The following is a 27022-nucleotide window of genomic DNA, read 5'->3' as shown; positions in this document are numbered from 1 at the left end:
ATATTGAAACCAAAAAAAATTACTCTGGTATATTTTCTTCTACATGGTATATTTTGAATATATTACTTTGTTAATATACCAAATATAACATTCGGTAGATTTTTACTATTTTTGCGGTATATGAATTTGGTATATTTAAAATTACCGCACCGTTTTCATTTTATTCAGAACGCCTTCCTACTTCGGGTATTAGTTGCTTTGGACGGCAATCTGGCAATATAGCGGTACATAATTTGGTATATTGTTGTGCATTTACTCGACTGGAAAATTCTTTACTTGTATTTCTTTATAACAACCTACAACTTATTTTATTTATTCCCAAAGAAATGGATTTTTCAAAATGTAAATACATATATTTTTTTCATATTGTATTACTTTCTATTATCAAATTTATGTAATTAAAAAAATTATAGTTATTACTAACAAGATGCAACAAATTTTTTTTTTATTCATACAATATTTAATTAATATTCTTGGACTAATTTATATTTGTTTATAATATTAGTGGATAAGAAGAAAGCATTTTTAATCCCGTAAAATATATATTTTTAAATATTTAACTAATTTTTCAGATTTTATGTCTTTATAATAATATGCAATAAAATCCTTATTCTTAAAAAACGCATACTTTAAAATTTAAATATGATGCGTGTCTAACTTTATAATTCTTTACCACAACATTCGATCAGTATCACTTTAACCTTTTGAGTTTGAAGTCAACCACACCAAAGACACTCAAACAATTTCTCTGGTGATCATTCATTTCAAGAGCTGCCCGCAAAATGTAAAAACAATGTCCTTTAAAGGGGCGCCTACTGCTCTGCATGGGGTACGTATTGCTGCCAGGACATGGACAGGCGGAGAGATGGACAGGACTCGCAATCAAGTGGCACTTGAGAAGTCAAGTGTGGCCGGCCACTTGTACTATACAATTTGAAAACTCAATTAAGCGAAGTCACAGATGTGGCTGTGACTTCGCTGCAAGGGGTAAAGGACTCGAGATCCTTGAGAAAGGCGCTGCCATAGATCTGTAATTGATATGAAAAACCATTTGGGAGATTAAGTGGAACAAGTGGAAGATCTACAACGAAATGCGCTGATTTCCCAAGGCGAGGTAATAGAAACGAAAGGAGAAGTATAAGGGGGGCACTTGGTATCGGTATCTATGGCACGGCAGAAGGGCATTGAGGACAACAACAGAGCGTTTATAGTACTTAGTTGTTAGCCTTCATGGCCATCGAATGTATAATCGATCAGTTGGGTGGCAGTGCCCGGCCAACGGGTCGAGTCGAGAGTTTGTTGGGTCATCTAAACAAAGCCAAAACCACCAAAGGGCCGCCTTCGTCCCCTCCTCCCTCTCTCACTCTCTCTCTCTGTCTCTCCTCCCTCCACACTCCTCTGTGCCAGCTGTGGCCCGCACCTGCAACGCCAGGCCGTGGCTGGAGCCAAATGTGGCACTCGTTGGCTCGTTGGGCTCAATGAATTTTGTTAAATCGATAAACTTTGTTTAGCCCACGGAAACAACAAGAAGCAAACCGGCCGAGCGAGGCCCCTAAGAGCAGCCACCACCACCATCTCACCACCTCACCACCTCAGCTAGCTTGCTAACACCACAGCTGTAGTCGCTAACATCATCACCAATAGTCTAACCACAGTGCAGCCCGCAAAGGAAAGCAACAAACAGAAAGGAAAAAATAAAAATAAAAAAAAAAAACAGATTCCATGGCTACGCGGCCCTGGCCAACGGATTGCGTCAATCAACAATTTGTCAACGCGGAACGATATGGAATCGGAATCAGAATCGGAATCGAAAACGGAATGAAACGTTGGCCCGCATCCTGCGGAATGTGTGGCGACCGACAACAACACCACCGTCGAGGAAGGGGCTGTCAAATTTTGATACCCTAACAACCAAGTTGAGTCAATATGATCCATCTGATTGCTTGACGCCCTGTTTGGAAGCTATTGCAATGTAACTAGTTAGAGTCAAGGCTACCAAAGGTGCATGATCGATGTTTCATTCGATCAATTAATCGATTCGTTTCAATAATACTATGTACATTTATATATATAGATCCTCAACTTGGAAGCTATTTTAATGAAACTTGCTACAGTAAAGGCTCAGTTTGTGAATATTTTAACATAAAATCAAAAAGATCGCAAATCATGCAGTTGATCTTACATTCAATTGATCGAATGAAATATCGATTTAATAATCTCTGATCTTTTTGATTTAATCCTATAAGCTCTCTGAAAGTTTGTAATCAAAGCACTATAAAATACATACCAAATTCATAAAGCTGTCATTTGTATGATCATTCCAGAAATATATTCTTATAGGAAACGTTCGTTGTTTTCTAATATGTAGTATTAGAACAATATATCAGCGTATCACATATTAATATATGAATGAACAGTATATTAGAAGAACGTATCACCATATCAAATAAATACTGTTGAACTAAATGAATGTGATTTATTTAGTAATTATTTTTCTAATGTATAGTATTAGAACAATATATCAGCATATCACATATCAACATATTAGAAGAACAACATATCACATAATACAGTTGAACTAAATACAAGTGACTTATGTATATAGTAAGTTACTTTTACTTTTACTCTTTAAATACACGCTAGGAGAGCTTAAGCTTGAAATTCAGCCTGAATTTATTCCATAAACCAAAACCTGAATTAAGGCCTTCTTGTTTAAGCTTAGGTAAAGCGATAATTATCGGTCAGATGAAAAGTAAAAAGGCAATCCTATGCCTCAGCTGTTTCTGATTTGCCAAATTCCAAATATCCTCGTTGCTGTCTTAGAAAACTATTAAACATTTTTCAAACTAAGTTACTAATGCGTAGTATTCAAAAGTTGAATTAAATCTATGAATATAACATCATTTTAGCCCCAGTAACTTTAGTTATATTGTTTGTAATTTTAATATTTCGATTTGTATGTATATTTTATGAATTGTGCAAAACTTATAAGTTTGTAACTTAAGAACGCTTAAAAAATATTTTTAATACCGAGAAATTTTATTAAGATTTTAACCGATAGTCCCGCAGCCTCCTAACTCTTACCGTTTCGGCTGTGCGTTGATAGTGTTATCAGTAAGTAAAATAGTAACTATTTTAAATATAATACAATTTTAATATATAGAATATTAAAATTGTAGCCATCTTGTTTAACAACTTCATTCGGTTTGCATTGCAACCTTCCAGCTCTTACCGTTTGTGTAAGAGCTAATATGCTAAATATAAGAGTATACGGTCAAGCGTTAGCAATGCAAGAGCAAGACCTCTTTAATTTTTATAAATATTAAAAATAATAATTTATAAATTTGTTTTTTAGCATCGCACTATGGACTGTATCATACATAAGTGATTAGTCAAATACTAAACATGTTCAGGAAACAAGTATTTTTATAAAGTTTTAAGCGTACTTGCTTCGCAACTTCGCTCGCTCCTTCGCTGCTTTGTAGCCTTTTTGCCCTTACCGTTTTGGTAAGAGTTAACTTGATAAATATAGATTTATACGGTCAAGCATTGTCATTGAGAGAATTCTTCAGTTTTTCTTTAAATTTTATATGAATTAATATCTTAAGATCGTGTTGCATAGCAACCTTCCAGCTCTTACCGTTTGGGTAAGAGTTTATATGCTAAATATAACCGATAAATCTTTTTATTTATTATTAATATTTACAATATTGCTAAATATAATTGAGAAACCTATTCACTTATTATTAAAGTTTACAATAATTCATAAATTTGTATCGTAAGATTCCGTTGCATTGCAACTTTCCAGCTTTGCAGCCTTCTTGCCCTTACCGTTAAATATATGGGTATATGTCCAAGCGTTGGCATTGATATGGCTCTTAAATTTGCATATATATATTTTATTAGTCTAAGAAGATTTATAAATTGTTATCTTCAGATCGCCTTGCAGTGCAACCTTCCAGCTCTTACCGAGTGGCTGTATATTCCCCTCAGTAAATCAAATAGTAACTACTATAAGTGAATGTAAGAGTATTTGACTGTTCGTAGTGCTGCGGATGACGTTGCTTTGCTGATTTGTTTGGTGCTCGTTTAATCGATCAACGGCCAAGCGTTGGCATTGAGAGAGAGACCTCTTCAATTGGTGCCACGGGCCGCACAGCGGGTGACGCCGACGGTCGCCCGCTCGGTCGGTCTGTCGGTCGTTAGTTGGTTGGTTTGGTTGGTTTGTTGCTTTTGGTGGGTCGCTGGGTCCACCAGTCACCCAGTCAAGGAAACTGTTTGGGTTTGGGTTTGAGTTTGGGTTTGGGTTGACATAGCGGTGCTATCGAGACTGTGACCCGCAATCGATCCAACAAAAAAGCCCGTTTCACGCGACAATTAATAGCTGGGCAACGCCGTGGCGACGCCTGGCACGGCCCCTGCCCAGCAAAAGACAGAGAGAAAAAAAAACGAAGAAAACGGCAACCGCTGTGGCAAGAGGCAAGGCAAGGGCAGCGCGCTTGTGGTTGCAGGTTGCAAGGTTGGGAGATTGCACGAGATGGGGGATGGGGAAGAATTGCACAACGGTAGCCGTGATAATGGGCAGCTTTTGTGGCTTAGGCGGCCGCTGGCCAATTGCAAATTGGGGCCGCCACTTAAGGAGCAATCATGGCCAGTCGGCGAGCGAGATGTGGCAAGCTTAATGCTAATGCAACAGCTGCCCCATGGCCAGATGATGAAGGTGTGCAACAAGCGAACGATCGCTTGATCGATCGATCGAACGATCGATCGCTTGGCCAATTTGTCGACACTTCTAATGCTGGACATGCGCCGCAAGGATCGCGTAATGACCGCTGTTGTTGTTGCCTCTCTTGCTTGCTCGCTGCACTTTGGCAAAGCCCGGTTGCAGTTGCAGTTGCTGTTGCAGTTGCAAGGAGTGCACACTCAAAACTCAAGCAGTTCGCCTCGCTTGCTCCGCATATGTCACAAACAGCGAGGTAGTAAATCCCCTCCTCCTTCTCTTCTTCCGCCCTCCCCCCTATTCCGTGGTAATTGTCGGCAATTCTGTAATTTTCGTTGCAAGCTTTGTTGCAGCCAGCAGTTGCAGTTACCTCACATCTCGCCGACAAACAAGAGCGCGTGAGGCTTTGCCTATACTTTGTATAGTGTGTGCATACATTATGCGATATATAGTGTATATATATATACACTGATCCATTCATAACACTTCCCTCCACACGGCGAACTGTGCTTATTATTTACTTATTGAAATGCCGCTGCGAAGGGTAATTACGAGTGCTCCTTTTTGGTTCTGTTTGATGTCACCGCATTCCGTAACAGCGAAACTCAAAACTCAAAATGCGAAACAAAACAATCGACAAAATTATTATACAAATCTCGCAACTGTTGCACACACACACACACACACACACACACACACACATTAAGACACACTTATACACACCCGCACAGCGTGTTTAACCTTTTTTTTTTAGCGGAGGGACAAGCCCTAAAAAGTCAGCAGTCACAACATTGTATGATTAAAATTACGTTTATAATTATGATTCGATGAGCTTGTTGGCTTCACTAACAGTCGATTATATTCACAATACTTAATGAAAACATTTCAAAATATGCATTTAATTTAACATAGAAAATATTGATGAAGCGAATGTTTTAATATTTAAGCTTATAGTATATAAAACATTTTTAATATTAACAAGTAAGAATGCTACAGTCGAGATTATAATAGAAAGATAACAGTGTGATATTAATCTTAAAATATATTAAATGAATATACCGAATTTGGTATATTAATATACTGTAACATTGAAAATATACCATAGATTGCAAAATGTACCAGATTGTTAACAAAAGCAACTAAGACGTTTTTGAGTAGCGGGTATAAAAATCATATCGCTGCTGAATGTTCTCTAATTTAAACAATTAAATAATATTTATTTGGCAAAAATCCGAAGCGAAAACTATATAAAATATTCTACTTTTATATTTTATTTTCTTTTACTTTACAAAATGGCAATTTGATTTTCTTTTTGCAAGTTGTTTTCTAATGCAGTCAACCATAAACAGTCAATATTAAAAACGCATTTTAAATAAATTAAAATTAATGTAACAAATGAGAACCTTAATTAAATTAATATAATTTGATGAAATTGGATTATTTTTGTATTTGGCCACTGAACGTATTCAAGCATTTTCTACTTAAACAGATTAAATTAATCAAAACACAATATGCAATTTTTTGAGAAAAGAAAAAAATTTAATTTTAAATTTAAATTAACGAAATTATAAATATTAAATTGTGTTGGGTATTCTAATTATATTTATATATTCCAGTTAGATGTTAAACTTATTTGTAACTGATCTTCTAATAAAACTTTCAGGAAAATTTTTAGAAATTGTAAATTAACGAACACAAATTATAAATAAGAAATAATGTTTCTATAATCCAGCAAAGTGTTAATTAACTTGTAACTGATCTTCTAATGAAAAAAAAAAATATTTATTTATTCACATGTTTAATTATTATATATTATATAGGGAGTGCTAGCTACTGCTAGCTACTAGCCACAGACTCAAAAAAAAGAAAAACAAAAAAAAAAATGCATAAATACATTGATTGGTCTATATACAATATTATTGTGATCTTTAAGATTGGCATAGATTTTAATTTTGGTAGTGGAATACAACATTTATTGTATATTAGTTGGATTTACCTTTACGTTTGTAAAGGTTCTTAAATTATCATTTTGCTCAAGCAAAGTTTTTAATACTATACAACAAGTCTGGGGAAATTTGGATGTTACATGGGTTAAGTACGAATACAAATGCACAGTCGATGGTACGTAAGTTTCATTTATTCTTTTAATCAAAATTTTCAAGATGCAACTCAAATTCAAAGACTCAATCATCAATCAAGTGGCCAACAAGTTACGAGTAAATAACATACGTGTTCTGGTCATCGTGCTTAACCTACATATGAATGTAGCATGTGTTTATGTATGTGTCGCTTATACAATTTCGATCTGGCATATAACCCTTTGTGCGATGATGCTGCTGTCCGCGTCTGCCGGCGCTGTCAACGCTGCATCGGCGACTGATAAGCGTGCGACGGATGCCAAAGCTCGTCTGCACGTAACCCCATCCGAAGGTGGCCAAACTCGTCTCTGCTGCTGCTGCTGCTGTAGCTGCTGCGATGACTGCGGCGACTGTTGTTCGCTCTCTCTCGATGTGCTTTGTGCTCTCACACATGTGCGTATCTCTCGCTCGCTCTTGCTCTCAGCCAGACAAGGCTAACGGCAGCAGCAGCAGCAGCGTTCTCTCGCTCTCCCATTTGTTTTGGGCAACGCTCTCTGGCTCTCACAGTGGCTACCTGTGTGTGAGAGCGCGAGTAACGGTGCTTCGCCAGCAGGCAGGTTGAGTTATGGGGAGAGAGGAGGTGAACTTGGTGAGGACAAGAAGAGGGACAAATGGTTAGGGGAGGGAGGAGGGAGGTATATGGCGAGAGCAACGATGGCCAATCGATGGGGCGAACGCGCGTGTGCGACGCTCGTGTGAGTGCGTTTCACATGTGAGCGTGTGTGCGAGTGTGTGTAAATGCGTGTGAGTATGTGAGTGTGTGAGTGTGCGAGTGTGTGTGTGCACATAAGTAAATGCGCCGATACATATGCTATAGCCATGGGGCAATAACTGTGGACACACACATGAGATATGCGTGTGTGTGATGTGAGTGAGTGGAGAGTCGAGTGGTGGAGAGGGGAAGAGAGAGGGAGGGGGGCAACTAAACAATGGGTTAAGCTTGAGGTTATCTGAACTGCGAAGCTGCAGGCGAGCGAGTGTCATATGATTCACACACACACACACACACACACACGACTGAAGTTCATGTGTGTAGGGGGAGGAAAGCTAAAGCTGAAGTTGTGTCTCAGTGGACACTCACAATACACTTGCACATGTGTGTCGCGCTAATGATCTCTAGCCATCTCGCTCTGGTCCCCCCCCCCCCCCATCACTATATCCCTCTCCCTTTCACACACACATACACACACACACAGCCGCAGCACAATTAACAATAAGGCAAAACCTTTGCAATAAAAACAATTCGCATTCACTTTTGGGCCAGCATCACACACACATACACACATACACACACACACACACACACACACGCAGAGAGACAAGCTCACATACGTGAGTACGTGCTCTGTGTGCTTCGCATATCAAAGCGCCTGACATTAATGGGTGCAATGCTAGGCAGCGCAGTCGGCAGCGTTCACAGCAGCTTCGTACATATGTATGAGTATGTGTGTGTGTCTGTGTGGTTCGAACAGTTTGCCGCGTCCAGACTTGGCCGCTTCGCAACTTGCAACTTGCAACATGCTGCAAGCCACCCACCAAACTCATTGCCCTCTGCCGCAGTCGCAGTCGCCGTCGCTGCCGCAATGATTAATGTGCATTAGCCGGTGTTGACCGCGGTGGGCGAGCATTAAGCTTAAGTATGAGCATTCTCGTGCAGCAGCTCGCAGCAACAGCAGCAGCAGCAGACGCCAATTGCAGCGAGTACGCACCTACACACTCACAACACACACACTTATGAGTACACTCACTCCCACAATTTGTGTTTGCTAATGTGTGTGATATGATATGTGATTCGTGAATATTCTCGAGTATGAATGCATTCAGACCTAAGTAAGAATGAATTCAATTTGAATAAGTCATGAATGTACGAATACATTCATTCACACTCGTTAATATATTCGCACACACCTAAAAACTTTTATTTTAAAGAACAAAAAATGTTTCAAAAATTATTCATGAATATACTCACGAAAACATATGAATACACTCGCGAATATATTCACAGATACGTATGAATACAATATATTTAAAAAAATACATATGAATACACTCGTGGGTATATTCAAGAAATACATATGAGTACACTCGTGAATATATTCACAAATACATTTGTATGCACTAGTAAATATATTAAAAAAAATAGTTATGAGTACACTCGCGAATATATTCACAGATACGCATGAATACACTCGCGAATATATTTAAAAAAATACATATGAATACACTCATGGGTATATTCAAAAAATACATAGGAGTACACTCGTGAATATATTCACAAATACATATGTATGCACCTGTAAATATATTAAAAAAAATAGGTATGAGTACACTCATGAATATATTCACAAATTCATATGAATACACTCGTGAATATATTCACAAATACATATGTATGCACTAGTAAATATAAAAAAAAAAATTTTTAAGAGTACACTCGTGAATATATTCACAAATACATATGAATACACTCGTGAATATATTCACAAACACATATGTATACTACATGTGAATATGTATACTACTTATGAATAACCTGGTGCGTGCACTTGCATATAGATATGAATACACTCGTGAATATACTCGCAACATTCGAACAGTGTATTTCATGCCCGAAACACGTGCGAATCTGAATGCATTCGTGAATACCCCAGCGACAGAAATCGAGCAGAGCACAGAAATCTCGGCAGACATTCACTTTGAAATGAATACAATGCAAACAAACACTCACATGGCACTCGCGAGTTGCGAGTTGTGAGTTGTGAGTACACTCAACTAAACACCCACCCAGCAGCCACCTGAACTTCAACCCAGAAAAAGACCAAGCTCAACTCATTGACTAACTACGCCAAATGATGGCAGCGACGCTGGCAGAGCGCACAGCTCACAGGGGGAGTAACAAACTGCCCGTTGGCGCTGGCAGCGACGCTGACGTTGCGACGACGACGACGACGCCAACGTTGGCGTTGCGAGTGGTTTGGTCGGTTGTAGCGCTGTGGCCTCTTGTTGAATGGAAGATGGGCATAAACTAAGTTTAGTTTATTAGATGCACACGAGCAGCCGCGTTGTGAGGACGTGCCACAAGTTCCTGCCACAAGTTCAACCGGTCCACCGGGGACACAACGAAAGCGACGCGCGCGAAAAGTCGGAAAACTTTGTGACAAACAAATATCGAGAGTGTTTTGTTTTTTTTTTTTGATTCTGCTGGTAATTTACACATTCATATTGAATATGAAAAATGCTGCAAGTTGTTGTTGTTTTTGTGTTTTTGCGCGGCAAAAATGTTGCGCAGTCGTCGCTTAAGCTGCGCGCGCATTGTTATCGTTATCGTTATTGTTATCGAAGCTTTTCTTGTTGTTGTTATCGCACGCATTGTTGTTGTTGCCGGCTTTGAAACTTTTGTCACTTCTATGTACTTCTCAGTCTCCGTCTCCTTCAGCTGTATTTGTCCTCTTCCTACTCCCCCCAACCCCTTGCTCTAACACTTCACACATGTTTGAGACGCGTTCTTATCAGCCAGCGTCACGTCGCGTCGCGGCGCGTCGAGGAGCAGCGCAGTCAACAGCGACGTCGCCACATCGAACTTGGCTATTTTCATTTGTTTCAACTGGCGCAAGCTTCGCCTCTCTCTTTCTCTCTCGCAGTCTGTCTCGCTCGCCCGCTCACACAAGCTAGCTCGCTCTCGCAGTCATATGTGTGTGTGTGTGTGTCCACCCCCACATACGCACACATATGCGGCCAACGGACCAACGAGTGCCAGCAAACCAAATAAACAAACGCAACGACAACGACGACAGTGACAGCGACGTCGACGGCAGCAGCAGCAGCCCAGCAACCCACCACCACCATCAACCCACCTCGTTCCCCTCCTCCTCTACACCCTCCACCCTCCACCCTACACCACCACCACCATCAACAACAACAACAACAACAACAACGACACCAACAATAACAACAAACCACCACCAACAGTAAAGGGCTGCGTAGCTTTGGCGTTGGCGTTAGCGTTGACGTCGACGTTGGCGTCGCTTAGCCAAAATCAAATTTTCAGATTGGCATTAAAGTGCAAAACCCTAAAATAAAATTGAATTATCTGAACAGTCGCTCGCAGGACATCGTCGCGTTCGGACCATGCACTCGTGTTGTTGTTGTTGGCTTGGCTGCTTGGCTTTTCCTTAGGCTCGCATCAAAAAGCGCTCTGCCGCAGTCGCTGCCGCTGCCACTGTCGCAGTCAGTGACTCTCTCTCTCACAAAACTACCTTACATACATGTGTGTACATTCGCTCACTCACACACACACACACACACATACGTGCACACATGCACGCTCGCTTACTCTCTCACGCACTGTGGACTGTTTGTTCGTCCACTCGTCAAGCTTTCGTTTCGTTTCGTTTCGTTTAGCCGACGACGACGACGACACAATACACGAAGTTCTCTCTTTGCCCGTTGCCCATTCACACTCACTGGCCTCGTGTGCTAGTGCGCTGGTGTTAGTGTTGGTGTTCGTGTTGGAGTGTGTGTGTTGGTGTCGCTACGGCGCTTTGTGCTTTGTTGGTTGGACAACAGCAACGACAACTACGACAACAGAGCGACAGCCGCAGTCGCAGTCGCAGTTGTAGCAGAGTCAGCGAAGACGCGCTCGCCGCTCGACGCCTCGCAGTAGTCGCGTACTTCCGCCGTTAACGTTAGCACCACACATTTTTACTGACGAGGCTGCCACCGCCGTCGTCGTCGTCGCGGTGCACGCAGCAGCAGCAGCAAACGCAACTGCAACAATAACAGTTATCAGTTAACAGTTAGCCACAGGACAACAAACAAACAAATTATGCTGACGCGCTCTCCAATTGAAAGCTAAAACACAACGCGCATTCCTTTCCTCCCCCCTCGTCAACCATCCGTCGCCCAACCAACAACACATTATTATCTAGCCGGTAAAACACACATATACTCACAACACACACACACACACGTTAAGAAAGTGCAAATTGTTTTTTTTTTTCAAGTGCTAAAAGAGTTGTGTACTCCAATTGGAAGACGAATTTTGGTGTGTTTTGCCAATTGGACGAAGCCGCAACGCAACGTGAACGTGTCAGACAAAAACATCGAAGCGAACGATAAAGTTGTGAAGCAAAACAGAAAACGCAAAAACAAAGAAAAAACAGAAAAAAAGGAAAATGAAGAACGCGCTAAAAACAACAAAAACAACAACAACAGCAGCAACAACTAGCAAAGCATAGGCAAATAAATACAAGAGCAACAAGAAAGAACGGCAGTGTTCCAATAAGAAACGAAGCATAAAGAATAGAAGAGAAGGAAGCGAGAAGAGGAAGCAGCCAGCAAGCAAGCAAGCACTCTGTGTTTGTGTGTGTGTTTCTGTTTCTGTTTCTGTGTGCGTGTGTTTGAGTGCGAATGCGAATGCGAATCTGTTTGTTTTTGTTTTGTTTGTTTTGTTTGCTCAATTTGCGATATCAAATGAAATAAATCGAATTATGTTAATAAATCATTTTGTAATTGTATTAAAGGCTTGCCAACAAAATGACAACAACAACCACAACAACGACAACGACAACAATAAATAAAACAAAACTTAAGCTGCCGAGTGGCCGCCGCTTGAGAAACATTTAAACGGCCCTCCGACAACAACAAAATAAATCAAATTTGCTCAAATCACAAAAATCACTTGGAAAACATATTTAACAAAAAAGTAGTGCATTTTTTTATATGGAAAATTAAAAAAAGAAACACAAACAAGCAAACAAAAAAAAAAAAAAAAGAAATAGAAAGGAAAAGTGCAATAATAAAAATCAAATCAAAGTAAATCATAAAAATAAAAACAAACAATACATTTATCAAGTGTTTGACGACAACCCGAAAGAGAGCAACTAGGAAAGACGAAGGAGGAGAACTTGAAGAACGAAGGAGAGGAGAGGAGAAGAGGAAGCCCGCCCAGCTGCCATTGCGGGGGCGAGCGCTCGCCAAAGTTTCGAAACACCTTTGGAAATTGAAACAAAAATGAGAATTAAAATGCCCGCGGTTCGAATTGCACAAGGTGAGTACGAAGAAGAAGAAGATGAAGGAGAAGAAGAACAAGCACAACAAGTGCACCCCTTTAAAACTTCCCTTTTGGCAACTATTCATCCCAAGTTGACAAAAGCTCTTAAAGCTGACCAGCTTAGGAGGGTGGTTGTGGGGAAGTTGGGACACCTGTGGGTAGGGATTGGAAACGGGTAACGGGAAACAGGGAACCCAATGCGGGATGCGTAAAATGAAGTTAATTGGGACATTTTCTAACATTTGTTACTTATCGATATGCATATCGATAGTTGCGATAGTAAGACTTAACTTTTCTATTACCAAAACTAGCCTTTAAATGAGACTTTACGAACTTTAAATATTTATATTAAATATTAATGATATGTTATTCTTCATATTGGAAAAATAATAGCGAATGTTCGATAGTTTAGATTATTTGTTTATTCATTAAACTTTAATCTTGAACAAAACCCTTTTGTCATATCATTGCATTTTCGATATATTTTGAAATGAATAATTAATATTACAATAATCGATAATTCACTTCTGTTTACTATCGAAAAAAATCACTGTTTTCAAACTCGATGGATAATCTATCATTTTTAATATGGAGTTTCGAAAGCAAATGCTATCAAACATTTGTTTGAATATATTGTTGCCCAAATATTGAGTATACGCTGTGGGTAACAATTTCAATTGAATTGTATCGCAGTTTTATTCTTGATAAAAGCGATATTGACATATTGTTTGAGAAAAATATGAAAATATTTTTGTATGCTTCCTTTCAGTTGGCAAATTTATTATAAGCGTAGCTTAGAATTCAAAACTATGGAACAAATTGTGATAAATTATGGTACTAAAAATAGAGCGCATAATAAATATAAAAAATTAAAAATATAAACTGAAGTAAATGAAAATGCGAAAGTAGAAGCAAATTAGTATGTTGTCCCCGTAAATTCTATTGTATTCAATTATATTCTATAATTTGAATAGAATTGTTTAAGTCACAAATTCAATAATATGGAATAAATACAAAATACATATTATAAAAATATGGAATTTGTTAAATCTGAATTTGAATCAAGTAAAAGCTGAAACGAAACTGGAAAGCATAATAAATATTTATTTTCAATGTTCAATTCAAATCGAAAATAATGAAATAGAAATTAGGAAACATAATAAATAAAGTATATTAAAATTATAAATGGAATTTGTTAAATCTGAATTTGAATCAAGTAAAAGCTGAAACGAAACTGGGAAGCATAATAAATATTTATTTTCAATGTTCAATTCAAATCGAAAATAATGAAATAGAAATTAGGAAACACAATAAATAGAATATATTAAAATTATAAATGGAATTTGTTAAATCTGAAATGGAATCAAGTTGACGTTGAAAGAAAACTGGGAAGCATAAAAAATATTTATTTTCAATGTTCAATTCAAATCGAAAATAATGAAATAGAAATTAGGAAACACAATAAATAGAATATATTAAAATTATAAATGGAATTTGTTAAATCTGAAATGGAATCAAGTTGACGTTGAAAGAAAACTGGGAAGCATAAAAAATATTTATTTTCAATGTTCAATTCAAATCGAAAATAATGAAATAGAAATTAGGAAACACAATAAATAAAGTATATTAAAATTATAAATGGAATTTGTTAAATCTGAATTTGAATCAAGTATAAGCTGAAACGAAACTGGGAAGCATAATAAATATTTATTTTCAATGTGAAATAGAAATTAGGAAACACAATGAATAGAATATATTCAAATTCCAGCTTGAACTTTCGTATCATAAATATATCGATATTATTCGCCTTCGTTCGTGAGTGAATGTGAGTGTGAGTGTTTTCGTATCTGTCTGCGAATACTATGGGTACTCGCACGAGTCAAAAAACAAAAAAAAAACGAACAGAACAGAACAGAATCGGTTATCGCGACGATATCGCAAATGCTCTGAAATCAGAGCCCGCCCGTTTAGGTGTGTTTGCAATGATTTCCCAGATTCGTTGTGGCTGTTTTTTTTGTTGTTGTTGTTGCTTTTGGTTTTGCGTTGGCGGTTGTAAAGTTAACGCAGTTGGCCGCAATTTAGTTGAGGCTATATTGCTTATTATTATTATTGTTCTTATTATTATTACTATTATGACGACGATTGGCGAGCTTTGCTTTGCTTTTCCTTTTTGTTGTCCGATCTCAATGGTCGCAATTAACATGACAAATAAATGAGAATGCGACTGCGACTGAGTGAGTGAGTGAGTGTTGCGCCTGGTCACGGCTAGTTCAAAGGGAAATCAGAACCGTATAACCATAAAACACACACAAAAAAAAAGAAGAAGAAAAAAAAAAAACTGGGGCCTGTGAATTTTGCACTCATATTTGGGCATTTCCGTATCGCTCTGATCATAAAATGTGACTCCAATGCGGTGTTTTTTTCTGTTCAGTTTTTTTTTTTTGTTTTTTGGCTGAGATTCGAGCAATTGTTATCTGCGCTTTATCTAGATAACAATCGTCGTCCAGCCCTGAACTGCCCAATGACGCACTTGCCACGTTCCCAGAGTACAGAACACGCTGGCCATTTATCATTTATCATTTATCACCTGCCTTGCCCCACCTGAGACCTTCTCTATCTCTTTCTGTCACCCACCCAAGTGTCGTCAAAACAGTTTTAATTGCTCGCAAAGTTGTTTGCCTTGTTATTGTTGTTGTTGTTGTTTCTGCCCTGTTTTCTTTTTTGTGACTTCAGTTTGTGCTACAAATCAAAAGCGGAAGGAGTGAAGAGTATCTTCCACGAAATGTTTCCCATTCAATTCGAATTTTGATAAGAAAAACTTCCACCTCAACTTCTTCTAATTGCTGACGATCGAGAACAACGTATTTCTTCTTCTTCTTCTTTTTTGTTTTGTGTTTTTTTGGGAGTCTCTCGAAGTGCTTTATATATAGAGCGAGTTATCTGTTATCGATAGATTGTGTTGTGCCCAAAATTGCTCTTGTTCAACTCTATCTAACCCCCCTTTTCCCCTCCCTGCTTTCCTCACCTCTCTCATTGTCCGTCTCACATCATAATTAATTGCTACAATTTCATTATTTATTTGTTCGTCACTTTGTTGTTGTTGTTGGAATCTTTTTGATCTCCGAATTTACAAGATTTCGTCATGCTGCCTCTTATTCTTATCTTCTTATCAGCAACTAATGAGTAATTTCCAAGAACAAGTCCCATTGCCAAATGCCTTAACAGCACGTCTCATTTTTCTTCTTCCCCTTAATTTAGATGTTTCTTCTTTTCCATATCACTTTCGGCCAAAAGAAAAACGATAAACCTGGTTGATAAAATTTCATTTAAATGTTCTATAAGTTGATTATTTTTATTGCAAACAATATTTGTTGTTTGATAAATATACTATAAATACTAAAATAAATATATGTATATACTAAAATATGCAAAATATTTAAATTCAATAATATTCAGTTAATATTTAGTTAATTGCAATGTGTAAATTTGGTTGCAATTAGATATAAAGTATACAAGTTATTTTGGAAAATCTTGTTGAATGGAATATCTAGTATATTTTGTATACCCATATTTTCAATACAACACTATTCAGTATATTAAATATACCATATTTTGTGTACCCATATTTTCAATACAACACTATTCAGTATATTAAATATACCATATTTTGTGTACCCATATTTTCAATACAACACTATTCAGTATATTAAATATACCATATTTTGTGTACCCATATTTTCAATACAACACTATTCAGTATATTAAATATACCATTTAGCATATTTTAGTATTTTACGGTATATATTTTTAGCATATTTTATATCATATATTATGCGATTGAATCTTCTCTTATTCAACAGTTGAATATATAAATAATAATTACTGTGAAGCAATTATTATTTTTTCAAACTTATAACGACCAAAATATAGTTTATTTAATTTAAAATGGACTCAAATGGAAGTATTTTGTACTTATACATTTTAAGTTAACATTTGTGAATCATAAACAAATTCTTTATGAAAATAATGAAATTTGGGGATTAAGAATTCTGGTGGATAGAAGAGTTAGAAAAAATATATATTAACTACTTTTCTTTCTAAGAAATTTCATTTTCGTTGTAAAGGACTTTATTTACAGTTATTCAACCCTTTACTTGTTCCCAATATTATCATAGTAAAAATGTTTCAAGTCACAATTTATTAGTCGAAATCATTTAATTTTAGATTTTTCACTTTATTCTTTAGTTTCATCAACTGTCCGATGAACTTTAAATATTTGCATATTATTTTTAATGGGATTTCGTAAAGTCCCGACATTAAATATGGTTCTAAAAAGGTTAAAGGATTAACAAATGAAATCCCCAAAAAATATTCTCTTTGATTACATAATTGACTAGTTTAAGTTTCAATAAAATATTTTAAGTTCAACTTAAAAAGTTGTTTTTCATCGATTTCAAGCAATAAAATAAACTTGAGCAGTTCAATTGAATAAATTTATTTCTATTCGATTTCATGTATTGTAAATAAATAAAAGAAAGTTCACCATTAAATAATCAAAATATGTCAGAGATTTTGATTTGTGGCAAACAAATTTCGATGAACTATTATTTTCACCTGTTTTGTCACAGGACACTCTTCACTTTCCTCAACCCTTGAGGCGATCCGCGTTGCGCTTGAATACGAAAAGCCTTAAAATAAAAAGCAGAGAAGTAAACGGTCAAATGTCTAATCAAGCGGAGCCAAAGGAGCAGCTGGCTTCAAGCGAAACACGCGCCGGACACGAACTAGCTTAGCATTGGTGTGCGTGTGTGTGTGTGTGTGTGTGTGATGGTCTGGTGCCTGGCTTTTGGCTTTGCTCACCTTCACGCAAGAAGTTGGCTTTTAATTTGATTATCGACCAAACAGTGTCCATTATATGAGCGACCATCCGTCCGTCCGTCTGTCCGTCCGTCTGTCTGTCTGTCCGTCCGTCCGTTCCTTCACTGCCCGTCCGTCTGTCTGTCTGACTGTCTGTCCGACCGCGAGCTGGCATTGTTATCCAGCTTTGCCATGGCAACCCATATCGTTCTCTCTCCCAATTGTTATAACAAATAACAGTCCTCTATCTCTATCTCTCTCTCACTCTCACTCGCTCTGCGTCGTCATGTGGATGTCAAACTTTTGTCCAGCTGCGGCTTAAACGGCTCAGCAAGCAGCAGGCGGAGGAAGGAGAAGGACGATGAGGACGATGAGGAGGAGGAGCAGTAGGTGGAGTGCATTTGAAATGCTCCTGCGGAGCCTGCAGGACATCCCAAATAAATTGCAACTTCGTTGGGGGGCTGTCTCCCTCTCTCTCTCACTCTCTCACTCTCACTCCCCTCGCTCCCTCTCTCTCTCTTTCTGGCTGTGGCAGCATAATCAGCCACAACAGCGCGCAGCAAGCTTGCTTCCGCTGCGACGTCTCGGCGCTCGTCTCCACTCACTAGGTGCATCCGCCAGCCAGTCAACAGTCCGTCGGTCGCAGCCGTGTCCGTTTTTCTTCTTCTTTTTTTATTCTGGCTAGCGACAGCGGGCGGTCGAGCAAAGGACGAGCCAAAAGGACGAATCGCCACTCACTCACTCGTTGCTGTTGTTGTTGTTGTTGTTGTCGTTGCTCCCCAAGTCTCGGATGCGGATTCACATTCGTGCACACACATTCACTTATTCACATATTCACATATTCACATTCACATTCACAGATTCAGGATTCCGGCCAGGCGCATGAATTGTTTTGCACTTTCTTTTGTTTTAAATACGCTTATGGCTTTTGTTTTCCGCTCTCTCTCTCTCTCTCACTCGCTCGCTCAGCTCACTTTTAATTTTTCGTCCAAAATATAAGAAAACACACACAAAATGCAGAAAGCACCAACAACAACAACAATAAAGCGAGACAAACAAAGCGCAGCGCAGTTTGAAATAAAAATACGAAAAATCCCCTTCGCAAGTTCTTGCATAGTTATTACACACATACATACATGTGTGTGTGTGTGTGTGTGTGTGTGTGCTGGGCAATTTCCCAAAAAATAAAAATAAATATAACTGGGAAAATAAAAGCTGCAACTGCAGCGAGTCCCAAAACAGGATGCACAGAATTCATTCGCCCGGCAGCTGCAGCAAGAGTTTCTTCTTCTTCTCTCAAATAATAGCCTCGAACCGGTTCACAAAAGTGGTTCAAAATGTTTTGGGAAAATTCTTACAACACTTATGGTAACACATGAGACATTTTTTAATTATTGTCATTCATTTGGTGTACAATTAAAAACATCAGATAGTTCCATATTTTTGTTTATCATATAATTTCTATTATAACAGTAATATAAATTAATGAATTATATTATATTTTTCACATTAGAAGTCACTATTTTTATGTATAATTTAATTTAATTTCTTAATGTATCAAATTTAGGCCTTTTGTTATACAATTTTGTAGCAATTTTTGTTTTTTCTTGTTCCATGTATTATGAGTTTTATTATTATTATAATTAATACATTCTTTCTTTTTAAATATACATTTTAGTAATCTCTTAATACAATAAAAGTTAATCCTTTAATGCTAGAAAAAGGCTGCTGTTTATATACTTATTATTAATATGTGAATAAGCTGCATTTTTTATGTATATATATTATCAATGTTCAAAGAAGTAAATTTAGAAAATATGTTTGACACGAAGGAAACTCGGAAATATCTTTATTCTTAAATGTAAAGTGGTAAAAAGTGGTTCTCCAAGTTTTTTCAATTTCTTTTGTTTTCGGTTTTATGTTTAATCATTTTATTCGAATGCGCTATATAATAATGTTTAAATACAATTTTAATACATTTAAATATTTGAAATGCTTAACCCTTTTTTTTGAATTTGCACTTTTCTTTTCACTTACTTTTTAGTTTATTTTAGTCATCTGTTTTAATTTATTTTTAACAAACTAATAGTTGCAGAAATATAAAATACTGGAGATATAATTCAATGTAAAATAAGCACTTTAAAAAGAATCATGAATGAAGAAATTTAATGAGCAACAAGCTGAATGAATTGTCTTACACATTTAATTGGGTTTAACTATACATGAAATTATATTTACAAATTTGTTGAGTTGTGCGCTGCAACGTTGCGTATACGCAATGCAGACGCTGACCAGATGCAAAGAGAAATAATGCAGGGGAAAAAGAAATGAAAGCGAGTAGCAAGGCTGCAAACTTAATGAATCTTTTACTAGGTTTGTTTTGACGCGCATATTTTTATGACGTCGACGTCGACGACGATGTTCGCACTTTGGCAAACTTTTCACTTTCAATGGCGACAACAGCGAACAACGGCAAGAAGGAGGCCAAAAACCGGGCTGTGTGTGGGTGGAAAGAGGAGAGCATAAAGAGGACTTGGCACCTTTGTCCTTTGCCTGCCTTGAGCAGCTGTGCAGCCTGGTTGAAAATTTGCGTAGCAAAACAAACCGCAAAAGCAGCAGCAGCAAAAGCAGCAGCAAAAGCAACATTTGAGTGATTGCAGCGTTCCATTTGCCTCCATTCATCGAGGCTCTCGTCTGTTGTTGTGCGGCGCACGCGCCTCGCACAATTTGTTGCCTATTTTTTTGAATGCTTGCAACGGCAGCACGTGCCACAAGTTGCCAAACTAAACGCGCAACTTGAGACTAGACCGGCTGCCGCTTCCGGCCAGGAAATGCGCTCAAAAAAAAAAGTAAAAAAAAAATAAAGAATAAAGAATGAAAAACAGAAAAAGAAAACCAGCCGCCGAAGATGCTTTTGTGATTTTTGCTTGTCGCACGGGGCGCATAAATTAGCCCGCCCAATTGCCGTATGCTGCACGCTGAACGCTGCTTGCCCCGTTGTGGCAGCCAACAATTTGATTAGTTCCAGGTCCCAGTGTCAGGGCCAAAGAGTCATTCATTAAAGGCTTGGCAACAAGCGTTTTTTTCTTGTTTTTTTTTGTTTTGCCCAAAACGCCAACGCAATGTCAAAATGTGAGCCAGTAAAAAGTTGTGGCAACAACTCGCCCTCCCCCCCTCTCTGCTCACCTCTTTTTGAGTTGAAGATGAAACCCAAAGTGGACGTTGTTGTCGTTGATTTTGATACCCGCTATCCATAGGCTAGAAAAGTATTATAAGAAGGTAGAAGAAGGCATCTCACATAAAGTATATATCAAATATACCAAATATATGCCTTGGTATATTGTATATTGAATGATATTATTAAAGAATACTATAGTGTGGCTATATTTGTATTGAAAATATAAAAAATATATAGTTTGGTATATTTTTATGGGCAGATTAGACAATAATACTGCATGGCTTTGTATTTTTTTAAATACATATATGGCAAATAAAAAAAATATTCCATTTTTATTAAAAATATACCAGATATATATTTTGACAGATTAGACAATAATACCGCATTGTTTTGCATTTATTAATAAAAACAAGTATATCTTTTAGTATATTTTGGTATAAAATTATGGGCATATTAGATAATAATACTGCACTATTTTGCTGCTTAGTAAAAATATATAGAATATACTAAATTTGTGCTTTGATATATTTCAGTATTTTCGGTATAGTAATAAAAATAAAAAATTCCTTTTTTTATTGTAAATATACCAATTATAAATTGTTGTATATTCTAGTATATTTCTTGTTACACTTTTTATGAACATATTAGAAGTTAATGCCGCAATGCTTTACTTTTATTGAAAATATACCAAATGTATAATTTGGTATATATTTTAGTATTTTGTTGGTATATTAATATGGTATATTTAAAACAAGTATTTCACAGTCGAACACATTCGACTGAAGCTTTCTTACTTATTTCTACCTTTAGCTTTTTTAATTGAGCAGCGCAATTATTATTTGCTGCCTCGCTGACTGTCCGTCTGTCCGTCCGTCCGTCCGTCCGTCCGTATCTGTCTTCGTCTGTTCGTCTGCTCATTCATTCACTCATTCATTCATTCGTTCGTTCGCTCGTTCGTTCGTTCCATTCAATTCAGTTTATAAATAGCGCACGAAGCGCAGATTGAAAACGCAGCCCACGCAACGTGAGGCGCACCCAAAAAAAAAAATCACAGAGAGAAAAAAAAAGGAGACTCTGGAGTTGAAGCACGGTCAGCGTTTGGACTTCTAGCTGTAACTGGAGCTATTTTCACTCTCCTGCTGTCGCTGTCGCTGTCGCTGTCTCTGCTTTTCATGTGGGTGTCGACGGTTGGAGATGAATTCAATAAAAACTTCACAGCCAATGAACAGTTTTGGCATGTGACCAACCAACAACAACAAGAACAACAACAACATGGACTGAAACGCGTGCTGCAATCTCAAAGATTTTGTTCAACGTTTTCTTCTTCTGTAGGTGTGGGTGCGGCGTTAAAGCCCAGCCCCAGATAGCTGGCTAGATGGATGGATGGATGGGATGATGATGATGATCATCATCTTCATCATCATCTTCATCATCATCAGCAGCAGTTGGATATTTTTTTTCTTTTTTGGGGCTGGGGTTGGCATAATTTAATTCAATGATTACAGATTTTCAACTGAAACGAAGACGCGAATGACGTTGCCAATGCCCACAGACAGCAGACAGCAGACGCAACGCGTGCGTCGTCCGCAGCTCAAATAAATAAATCAATCATGCCACTCGACGGTGCAACAACAAACAAACAGACCTGAGGGGGCTCCCCAAAGGGCGCCCCCGCCAAATTGTGCTGCTGCCCGCAATCCGCACCTGGACCCACCTCGAAATTATCTCTGTGTGGCACTCCCCATTTCCGCTTGCCTGGCGATTAATATCGAGAGATGCCACCACACCAATTCTTCAATTCTTCAACTCCTCAACTCTTCAGTTCTGCAGTTCCTCAGTTCTTTGCCTTCACTTCATTTTCACCCGCCCTTCCTTGGCCTCATTGTTATCAGTGTGTGCGTGTAATTATTGTTATTAAGATGCCACATTGTCACATTGCACACCCCAAGAGTGGAGTTCAGGACTAGTCTCCACACTTGGGGCATGCCACAGCGATGGAGTTGCAGTTGCCTGTCAATCTGTGGTGCAATAATATCTTTGAAGCTAGAGTGTGTTTTTTGGTTGCTTCATTATCATTATTATTATTATTATTAATATTATTATTATTAATATTATTATTAATATTATTATTATTATTATTATTATTATTATTATTATTATTATTATTATTATTATTATTATTATTATTATTATTATTATTATTATTATTATTATTATTATTATTATTATTATTATTATTATTATTATTATTATTATTATTATTATTATTATTATTATTATTATTATTAATAGTATTATTATTATTATTATTATTATTATTATTATTATTATTATTATTATTATTATTATTATTATTATTATTATTATTACTATTATTATTTTAATTTATGTATTTTTATTTGCAAAATTTATTATATTATTTAATTAATTGTTAATTTTTTGATTCCCTCAGTCTAATATTCATTCATATCTACATATACTTATGACTAATAATGTATGTGTAATTTTATTCATTCATATTTTTATTAATTATTAGTCTTCTATGCACATTTTACGCTATAAATAATATTTATTTATGTATTGGAATTAAATGATATTTTAGAAAATTCGTATATTTCAAGGACATCATATATACATAGCTTTACTTTAACGATTTTCTTATTTTAATTTTAACTCCGCTCAAACAAAATATTGTTGTTGTTCATATTTTTTGTTTATATTATAATCTTATGTTATTATTTGGTGATATTTATCTAAAATTATATTATTATACATTCACATTTTACTTCTTTCGATTTGAATTAAGTTAATTGAAATATTTAACACTATTTTATTCGTTTATTGAACTTTTGCTATATTCCATTGTTGCTTTTATAATGCAATTTTCAAGATAATTTAAAAAAAGTTTCGACTTAAGCAAATCATTCGTATTAAGAGTCTATTCCTCGATTATTCTAAATAGTTTCTTTGACTTTGGTACAGAAAATATTTGTGAACTCTTTTTATTTGAATTCGCATTCGCTTACTCATAGTCTATCTCTGTCTGTGTGCTTTGCTGTCTCGCTTTCTGCTTGGCTGTCGTAAGCCAAAGGCAAATAAACATGAATAAATTGATACGCATTCAGATTTGGATTTGAATGGGCACGCGCGACTTATAAATCGCTTGCTCGCTATTCGTTGTGTTCACACACACACGCATACACTGTCTCCCCAATGTGTGAATGTATGTGTGTGTGTGTGTGCCCAGTCTCCAAGACGCGCTCTGATCTTTGTCAACGTCGCGTCGTCGTCTTCTTATTGTTATGAGCATTGTTGTAGTATTTGTTGCTGTCGCTGTCGCTGTTGTTGACGCCTCCCCTTTTATACATATATTCGTTTGGTTTATTTTTTTGCTGTACTTTTGCCACAGTAAAGTCTCCAGTTACAATTCGACTGATAAGTTATTTACTTTACGGGGGGCTTTTGTCCGTTTGTTCGTTCGTTCATCTGTCTGTCTTTCTGTCTTTCCGTCTTCGTTTTCGTCTGTCTGTCCGTCTGTCGTCGCTTGGCGTCGCTTTGCCGTTGGCTGGCTGCCTCTCAGCACTGGCTTGGCCCTGGCCCAGCCCCAGTCGCCAGTTTGGTTGGCTCGCCGTCGTTGTGGAGAGAGTGGAGAGTGGAGAGACTGTGGCCAAGCGCATTGAATGAATATCAGCATTGAGTACACGACGCTGAGCAGGTTTTTAGCTGGCCACCAAGAGAGCGTACACATGGAGAGAGAGAGCACGAAAGAGAGAGAGACAGCGAGTGAGTCTGTATATGTGTAAGTGTGTGTGTGAGTTGGCTTGCTTATCTGCTGCCGTGTTACGGTTTGTTATTGCCCCACAGCGTAGCTGAAGCTCTTCACACCTGTCGACGTCGCTGTCGTTGTTGTTGTTGTTGTCGATCGAGGCGGCCTCCACAACAACAGCAATTCAATCTGTGTGTGTGTGTGTGTGGCTGTCGAATTGGCTTTTTGATTGGCCAGACCTTGATAACTCACTCGACTCGCACATAGGCCGAGGCCGGAACGGGCCAAGCCCAAAACAAAAAAAGCACAACGTCCATATCAGCCAACAGCGGCCTGGGTTTCGATCTGGGTTTGGGTTTGGGTTTGAGTTTGGGTCTCTGGGCTCGGCCAAGGCATCTACAACTACAATATGATCATCAAGTACATCATCATCATTAGCAAACTGGGCCCGGCAAACGCAGCTCAACTCAACTCTACTCAACTCAGCTCAGCGCCTGCGCAGCATGCCCACATCGTCATTTGCATTTCCCAGTTTCGCACACCTTGATGCGACTTTATGTACATATGTAAATGTGTGTACATACATAGCTGGTCGATTCTTATATACTTCATTCGATCGCCATTTTGTGCGAAAGAGATGACTGCGTGACAGAGCCAAAAGCGAGAGCGAGTGAGAGCAAGAGCAAGAGCCACTTTCATGCCACCTTTGGGCAGTTGCAAGTTTGCCGCTGAGCGAGCACAGCTTGAGATGCTACACTTATTGGCTGCAGTCTTTCAAGGGGTTTAGTTTTAGGTCCATCTTGTGTCCAGCTCTTTGATTTTGATTTAAGGGTGAGTTCCACAAGCAAGCGAGATCGTTCAAAGATCGCAGAAAATCAAGAAATCAAGAAAAAACCAAAAAGAAATAGCTTAAAACGAAAATTCTGAAAAGGGTTTAATGATTGAAATTCTTTTGTCAAATTGACACACAGAAATTATTAATTCAACATGTTTTAAGATTGAAATTTCTTTTTCCAAGAAATTTGAGAATGTTAAACTCAAGAAAACATTTTTTTATGAAAATTGAAATTCTTATTTAAAATAAAAATGTTTTAAGACTGAAGATTCTTCCTAATATAAAATCCTCATAAAGAAATCGAATATAGAAACTAATATAAAATACATAAAATAATTTAAAAATTTGTTGGAATTAATTTCCTTATATTTAAGCTAAGCCTTATTAGAAAATTCAAAATAATTGAACTTAGAAACTTTTTTGAAATAATTACTTAACTTTTATGAAAACTTTTGTGAAATACTTCAAATTAATTACAATACTCGAGATATTTAAAACTGAAACTTTTTTGAAATAGTTTGCTCGAAAGGTTTAAAGATTTTAGAATTTGAAAATACAGATTACAATATAGAATATTATGAAATCTAAAATTCGTAATTGGGACCTTTTTGAAATATAATACTTGGTTTGAAATGTTTAAGAATTATGTTATTGGGAATGCAATTTAATGTTATTAAATGTTTGTTAATAAATCTGAAATGCTTAAATACTTGCTTCTAAGAATTAATTATGTTCCGAATTTTTTTGAATGTTGGGCACAAGTTTAGCTCAATTCTATGATGAGAATTAAAAAAAGATCATTAGATGAGGTTCGTTCTTTATTTGTTAATTTATGCCAAGATTGCAATGAATTTAAATTGGCATTCAAAAGCGATATTTATTGCAACTTTAAGCTGCAAGCCTGAAGTATGTGTGTGTGTGTGTGTTTAGAAGGTATTCAAAGTTTTGCTAGGCCTTCGCAGATTGAATGGCTTTTAACTGAGAGTTTGGCTTGTGCCTTTGGCAAGTGCTGGCCAAAAGTGTTGGACACAGCACAGCACAGCAGAGAGAGAGAGAGAGAGAGTTAAGAGTCAGAATCAGAGCTGAGATTGAGTCAGAGACTGAGATTGAGAAGGATGCAGGAGTTGCTTTGGAAGGACTTTTGCTGGCCGGGCGCCAAGCGTTTAAAGTTGATGTGAGATGAGTGCAAAGGCCTCGGTTGAAAATTACCGTTGGCTACTTGAGCACACACACACTTACACACATGTGCGTGGCAAGCAAATAAACGTAGTTGCAAATGGGTTGCACGCTAGAAAGAAGAACAAGAAGATGAAGAAGAAGAAGGGGGCCACAAGTTGCGTGTGTCAATCTAAGCGTTGACTCTGCTCTGAGTTGTGCCATATGTTAAAGGAATTTATGCATCAACTGGCATAGACAGAGACGTAAGGGGAGTGGGGGGATACATACAGGATGCTGGATGCTGGATGCTGGATGCCA

At 37.4% G+C, this 27022-nt stretch overlaps 1 protein-coding gene across 3 annotated transcripts in view; it reads left to right on the top strand.

The window, feature by feature from the left end:
• Positions 1-9914: 9914 nt before the first annotated feature.
• LOC117577718 (AF4/FMR2 family member lilli) overlaps positions 9915-27022 on the top strand; it is a 62964-nt gene continuing 45856 nt past the window's right edge. Inside the window, exons 1-2 of one of the 3 annotated variants that reach the window (XM_052002980.1) lie at positions 9915-10062; positions 12381-12907. In XM_052002980.1, the coding sequence (XP_051858940.1) occupies positions 12871-12907 (37 nt within the window). In that variant the 5' untranslated portion in view covers positions 9915-10062; positions 12381-12870. Of the gene's footprint in view, positions 10063-11177; positions 12908-27022 lie in introns of those variants that run through there. The other 2 variants (XM_052002978.1, XM_052002976.1) reach the window with 2 other exon arrangements.

Source organism: Drosophila albomicans, chromosome X, assembly GCF_009650485.2.
Source record: "Drosophila albomicans strain 15112-1751.03 chromosome X, ASM965048v2, whole genome shotgun sequence".
Lineage (NCBI taxonomy): Eukaryota > Metazoa > Arthropoda > Insecta > Diptera > Drosophilidae > Drosophila > Drosophila albomicans.
This window is presented reverse-complemented; position numbering and strand designations above follow the sequence as displayed.